The sequence below is a fragment of the Humulus lupulus genome, chromosome X (assembly GCF_963169125.1).
Source record: "Humulus lupulus chromosome X, drHumLupu1.1, whole genome shotgun sequence".
NCBI classification, from domain to species: Eukaryota; Viridiplantae; Streptophyta; class Magnoliopsida; order Rosales; family Cannabaceae; genus Humulus; species Humulus lupulus.
This window is the reverse complement of record NC_084802.1, coordinates 195,554,529-195,562,232: the sequence shown is the minus strand read 5'-3', so window position 1 is coordinate 195,562,232 and position 7,704 is coordinate 195,554,529. Positions and strand designations below refer to the sequence as shown.

The 7,704-nt window shown below is 29.4% G+C and overlaps 1 protein-coding gene across 1 annotated transcript; it reads right to left on the bottom strand.

Moving 5' to 3' along the window:
• LOC133804480 (uncharacterized) lies at positions 1 to 1,390 on the bottom strand. The gene has a single exon (XM_062242630.1). It carries the CDS (start codon positions 1,143 to 1,145, stop codon positions 318 to 320), a length of 828 nt encoding a protein of 275 aa, XP_062098614.1. The 5' UTR covers positions 1,146 to 1,390; the 3' UTR covers positions 1 to 317.
• Positions 1,391 to 7,704: the final 6,314 nt, after the last annotated feature.

Sequence of the window (7,704 nt, the reverse complement as noted above, 5' to 3'; positions counted from 1 at the left end):
TAATAATAATAATATGGAAATCCATTATCGCAATTACCAGTTAAAAGCACATCAAGTCAACTAGAACCAAAAGGACTATAAAAACATAAATACAAAAAGAAAAAGAGAATTTAAAAAGGCTATTTGATTCCTAACACCAGAGAAAAGAGATGAAAGGGGTGACACTATACATTATCCATCTGTATAATCATATATAGTGATAAGATATATGATTAATCAGATAACACAGATGGGATTATCTTATCCTTCCTAGATAATTAATATAGTAAACTAAACATTTGGTCCTATTGACTCTATGATAATATTAACTTCATTCTTCACTGGCAAATGGCCAAAGTCATGTAGTGCTCTGTTTTCCGCTCTTCCTTGTATTCCTGCCTTTGAATCCATTTTTGAGTTGCAATGAATGCCTCAATGGTCTGATTAAACTCTTCATTGCTCAACCGACTCACCTCGCTCGATTCCTCCGCTTCATTTTCGCCGGAACTTGTTAATTTCCTGCAGATGTCCGTGCAAGACCGTCGGAACTCCCTCTGAGACTGATCGATCAGCTTCTTCCCTTCGAGTCTCGCCGACTGAGTCCTTTTGTAACTCTTCTTCTTCACCACCACCAACACCTTTTCTTCTTCCGTACGACGAAGAACCGAGCCATTTGGTTTCGAGTCGTTTCGGTTACCGACACCACAAACCGAAGTGGTTGTCGAAGCGACATTTTCGGAGTGACACTTTTCTTCTTCGACGACGCGGATAGTACGTTCCGGCGCCGGAGGGGGAGGAGAAGATTCCTCTTCGGCTGGGGTTCTCCGGCTCAACTCGCTGTTGGTGACGAATTCGTCGTACAAGTTGGCACCCGATCCGGCGTCGTTCGTCCAGGTGATTCGGCCGGAGAGAACATAAACGGCGAGAAGTATAGCGTTGAGGAGGAAAAAAATGAAGACATGGCTTCTGAAGACGGAGATGATCTCCCGAAGCATATCTCCGATAAAATCGACGGCGACTGGAAGCCAAGTGGATGATTGCATGAGGACAAGGAGGGCGGCGCACGCTTCGAAAATCCACTTGAACTTTCTTTGGCGATCGTACTTTCTCATAGCGTTATCTTTCTCAGTCTTGACGTTATCAATTTCGCGAGAGTCCGTATCCATATTAAGAGTAGGTATATATAAGAGAAAAGCATGTACATGCAGATGCTTGAATTTGAAATGGTATACTAATCAACGGAGCTAGCATAAAATTGCACAAATACAAAGGAGAGAGAATTGGCTTTTCAGATAAGAAAGAAAGTGCGAGAAAAAAAGAGAGAACGAGAAAGAAAAATAGCATGTGAGTTTTGTTTCAAAGAAGTCATTTTCTATAGTGTTTGTTTGGCGAAAGAGAAAATTGTATGTATTCATACAAGATAGGGTTCTCCTTTTATAGAGCTCCTCAAACTAATCACCTCATTTTTAATCTCTAAACTTTTATTAAGGTTCGGATTTTCCTTTTTAGTATGCCTTTCTTTATTTTTTAACCGAATAATAGAATATTTCAGCCAACGGTTGATATTAAACTATGACACAATTTGATCTTTTTAAGATAAATGTAGTTCTTTTTTACGTACTGATCATATAAAATGAAAGTATCTCTATTATTTTTTTAAGGATGGAAAAGAATTCATTCACAGTGTGCAAGTGTAATCAATAAAAAAATAATTAATAACTTTTGCATGTGTAGAAAGAAATAGTGGATTTTGAATTTTAAAATTATTATAGACCTGATATGGTGGTGAGGACTTATTAGTTATCTCCATTGTGGCTAATTTCTTTGCTTTCGCTTGTCATATTGAAATGAAATTATTATGACAATCAATAATTGATTTAATATCAATATCCATGGGATGATTTAATTTGAAACTTGATTAATAAATAAAATTATTTTAAAGAATATATGTTTAAGAAAAGTAGCAGAGGGCGTAGAATATGGTTTAGTTTAGATGGGTAAGTAAAGCTGCGCTGCGCATCAACCGAAACCACGAACGACCGCGCAGCGGACAGCAACGCCCACGCGTGGGTTGGCGAATTCGCTGATTGCAGGAACCAAAGGGACATACACCTACGACCGCCAACGTGGCACTATATTCTGTTCTCCTCTGTGTGACTCGTTCTTTCTTATATATTTGAATATTAAATTGTTCAATTCGGTATGGTCTATATCATGTACTGAAATGAAACCAATCACCGTGAGTACATTTGTTCTCCTGCCCTTGTGTGAGGCTAATCAAATATCAAATTAAACTCGCACAATTTTTATTCCATTTTATGAAGTTAACGTCTTTCATTTTCGTTGAATCAATTTCTTGGCACAATGAAAATTGTATTTCATGAGTTGTAACCCAACAACTAGATTGATAAGATTGAAATCTCAGTTTTTGGGGCTGTCTTACTTTACATGTACTACGGGTCAATTAACGGAAATGGCCATATAAAGATTAGACGTTGGGGCTGGGGGTGGGGCTTTATGAAGACATTTCAAGAGGGACAAACTAAATTATAACTGATATTATAGCACTCTCAAATGTAAGAAGTAAAATGTTAATTCTTTATAATATAGAGAAAAAATTATTAAATAGTCTTCCAATGGGTGATATAAAGTTATATTTTTGCATGTAGTGAAATACTATTCATCAAACTATAAATATTTTATTATTTTTTATAAACTTTTGTATATATATATAAGTGTAATATTATTATATTTAATTATTTTATTTCTTAAAATAAATAAAATATTTTGTAAAAATATAATAATTAAATGATGTAGAGAAAAAATAGAAAAGTTTATATATAGTATAATGTAAAATTTGGAGGTAAATTATAAAAAAAATATGTTTTAGTGATGTATTTTGTAATACATTTTCTCTATAATATTTAGCTAAAACTCACAAAAACATCATCTATGAGCTCCTTTATACATATATTTATAATAGTTATGCATAAACTCCAATTAATCCATATTTACATTTAGATGATATTTGATGATATTTACATATCATTTATATAATATTTTAATATTATTATTTTTCTTTATAAATTTTCTTTCTCTTATTTATTATATATATTTATTATTTCTTTTTTTTTTCAATTATTTTATTTTACTTTAATTAATAAAATATGTTTAAAGATATAATATTTAAATGATGTAGAGAAATATATAAAAAATATGATATATGGTATAATGTAAAATTTAGAAGTAAAATAAAAAATGGTGTGTTTTTTTAGAAGTATTTTAAAATATAGAGTATAACATCTATCTACTAGGAGTGCTTTTAGTTATTATCATTCAAAGTTGCTCTAGCTATTATTTTGCAATTAATAATGTATTTATTTCGGTCAATAATAATATAATAAAATTTTCCTGTACTATGGAAATGAAAAGAAAAGTAAAAGAAAAAGTATAGGAAAATAATTACTTTTGGTTCACGATAACTCATGTCATTAATCTGAAAACAAACAAACAAAGAAAGTGGAATTTTATGAAAGACTACTGAAGTGAAGCAGCAAAAGGAAGAAAGAGGGTAATAAAATAATTAAATTAATAAAAGGTAATAATAATTAAAGAATGAAGTATTAGTTATATATATATGCGAAGTTTGGGGGCCGGGACGTGGAATTAAAAGCGTAATGATTATGAAAGTGTAGTACTAGGAGTAATGGTCGTGTAAAAGGACACTGAAACTCGTGAAACCTTCAACTATATATAAAAAGGAAACTGCTAATAAGATCATCAATGGATTAAATATTTTGCTATATTGGGCTAAAAAAACAATATACAGTGTATTTGACTTTGACATAATTTTTTAGCATTATATTTTAATACACAATCGTAAGTATCATTAATGCTCATATGATACTAATTAAAAATATTAGAAAAAATTAATAATTTTTCTTTATATTTTATTGTTAGTAATTCGAGATAATAATAAAATAATATAGTAAAAAGTTCAACACTTAAGGGTGGTTATTAAAAATAGTACTAAAAATAATAAAAATGATATAAAAGTAAATAAAAAAGTTTATCATTTATGGTGATGTAAAATATACATGATGTTATATTATGTGTTAAATTTGGCACATCTTTTAGCATGTGCGAAATTTGACACACCATTGGAGGAACTTTTTTTGTAAAATGAGCTAAACTTTAGCAATGCATCACTAATTTGGCACTCCATTGGAGATGCTCTAAGGGTTTCCAACACCATAAGGAAGTGACATATCGCTATTGGTGAAATCTAATATCAGGTTGCACACAATTCAATTTAATCATTATTATGGGTATCACTAACCAATTAGAGGGTGACACATCTTGTGGTGTTGGACACCTTAAGGTAGGGGTGCACACGGGTCGGGTTTTCGGGTGCATCGGGTTCGGGTTTTGCGGGTTTCGGGTGAAGGAAAATGGTACCGAATATAGTCTGAAATTTTCGGGTTTTGGGGTGATTTCAGGTTTCGAGTTTGGTCGGGTTTCGGGTGAGATTGGTTTAAAAATGGGATTTGGGCCGAAAACAGGCCTTGGTAAAAAAATTTCAAAATACAATTTTTTTGACACTTTTTTTTTTTCATGTTTTTTTTTACTTTGTTGTTAGTTTGGTAATGTTGATTTTTTACAAATTGGGTCTTGGTAATTTTAAAAAAAAACATTAATTTTTTTGAAAATTAATTTTTTTAATTATGTTCGGGTTACACTCAACCCGAACCCGTGTGCCCTTAATTTCAAAATTTGAACCCGTCCTAAATCATGTCGGGTTCAGATCAGATTTCACCCGAATTTGACGGGTTTCGAGCTACAGGTCGAGCGGGTTTGCAGGTTTTTTGGGTCAAATGTTCACCTCTACCTTAAAGTGTCAAATAACAATACTCTATATAAAATTATATGAGAAATGCTAACCACTGGTGCCCAACACCAAAAGGAGGTTACTGTTATTGGTGCAATTCAATATCAGGTCCACACATTTGAATTTAATAAGTATTATGAGGTATTACTAACCAATTATAGGTCGCAGTGTCACCTAATGTGGTGTTAGATACATTAAGGTGTCAAATAATAATACTCAAAATAATATTATACATAGTGACGTGTTAATTTAGCCTAGACAATCACATTTATTAAAAATAGAATCTGCTATTTTAAAAAATAGTGCATGTCAGCATGTGTAATATTTACGTGTATATTTTAGTTGCCCATATTATTACTCATATATATATATATAAATATTGAAATAAATATGCAGTGGTTCTTCCAATCAATTTGGTAAAAAGTGAGGAGCTGTAATAGTATACGTACGACTCTACTTACCGGACACGGGATTTCACGCGAGGTCGTCAGCCCCCTAACGCTAATCCCCCCTCTTCCACTTTTTTAACTGTACCAAAACCAACTTCACACACACTTTTATTTATTTTTCTTTTTTCTTTTTTCATTTTTATTAATATATAATAATTAAAGGACTAGTTTGGACCAGATCATACTCACTATGTCACTACCTTAGATCGATTCAAATACTACTTTTTCTCTATTGCATCCTTTTTATGCTTTACTACGGTGTGTTTGGTAATTGATCAAGTATAATGGATATGTAGTTGGAAGAATATCTCCTTTATATATAATAAATGTGTAAATAATAAATTTTTTTTGTTTTAATGATTTATTTTGTTAACATAACATTCTAAATATATTACAGAATATACATTTAAAACTAACTTTAAAATAGATATTTATCAATTATATTAATAAAAATTTAAAAATTATAAAATATAATTATTATAATAATATTTAATATAAAACTACATATATAATAATTATATGAATATAAAGTCAAATGTTATAAAATATCATTATTATAATAATATATAATACAAAACTAGATATTTAATAACTATATTAATATAAATTTAAATATTATTATGATAATAATATATAATCTTATTCTTTTACTAATTATATTAATATGAATTCAAATATTATATTTAATATAAAACTAAATATTTAATACTTATATCAATATAAATTTAAATATTATAAAATATTACAATAATAATAATATATAATACATAATTTTAATTTTTTATTAAAAAATTATCAAACAAGACTAGATATTTAATAATTATATTAATATATTATAATAATCCTATTTTTTTACTAATTATATTAATATGAATTCAAATATTATAAAATATTACTATAATAATATTTAATACAAAATTAGATATTATGTTGTTTGTATCTAGTGTATATATATATATATATGAATAATTGAGATGAACAAGTTTAATAATTAGTTGAAATTCTTATAAATTTATAGCCACACAACAAATTTTTGTTGGTTAAATATCAACTTAAATTCACAAAACACACATTATTAATCAATTATGGTAAAATATTAATAATTACATATGTTGTTTCACCGGTGATATCTATATATATCTTTATTACACCAAATAAGAGAGATATTGATGTACTTTCTCCAAAACAAATATTGGGTTTATTCTAGCCCTTTGAGGCTTATTAAAGTATAATTCATTTGCAATTTCTGATTGTCATTCTTAATTAATAAAGTCCTCACTCAAATTAGTATAAGAATTTTAGGCAAAAGATCTTGATTCTGTAGTTCTGATATATCTTTGATATTAGTTTTCAAGAACGTCGCCATGTCTACATAACTAAATTTGATATCTCAATACTATTTTTACTCATTCCCAAGTCCCATTTTTCTCTTATATATGTAAGTTATTACATTTGATTTCCAATATTTAGTAACTTCATAATCTACCTCGTATATCTTTCTCTAGAGTCCTGTTATAATTTCATCCACATTTCATGAATAATGTGCTTCAAAACCCTTAAAGCTTAAATTGAAAAATTGAGTGATTATATATCATCCTGACGAAACGAGTGTAATGATAACTCTCTTAGAAAGTGGGATTAAAAAGGGTATATTGGGAGATCAAACTTTTGGCTTCCATGATAAAGAGAGTGATTGATTTTAGGTAATAAAGTTGATATGTCTGACTCTGATTCTTAAAATTATGAGTCTACGAAGAAAAAGATTACAGCGGATGGGCCCGGGAGAATGAAAAGGTAATAATAATGCATCTCTGGGGTTTACCTGGAAAGCTTATCCAACGAATTGCATATTTATATAATTGGTGATTATATATAATATACATCTTTTTAAACCAATATCTTTGGATTTTTTACTGTTTTAATCTTAATCATGTTCCTTGAAATCATATTGCCTGCCACTTAACTAGCTAGTACGTACTATTGTGTGTTTTTTTTAATTGTTTAAAAAAAACCCCACGCAAAGATTCCAAATATTTTTTCAAGGATATGTGAGAAATATATAATATATATTAGACTTTAAATCAAATTAAAAATAAATAAAACACCAACAGCAATCACGATCTCTTTCCACTTTTAGGCAGTCCAAAACTGAATTATTATAGTGAAACAAAAAAAATTATGAATGATTTCCAATTATTCACTCTTGTGTGTACATATATTTATATATAGATCATTGTCATCAACCAATTAATACTCTCAAAATTCTCCAACATGTCACTGTACAACTCTATAAGATAACTGTCTTGTCACATGACAATAAATGCTTCTCGCAATAACATGTAACACAATATCACTTCAACTATGAGTAGAGCATAGAGTAAATAGTAT

Coding starts and splice junctions, on each gene's coding strand:
- LOC133804480 (XM_062242630.1), bottom strand. CDS start 1,145: ATGGATACGGACTCTCGCGAAATTGATAACGTCAAGACTGAGAAAGAT.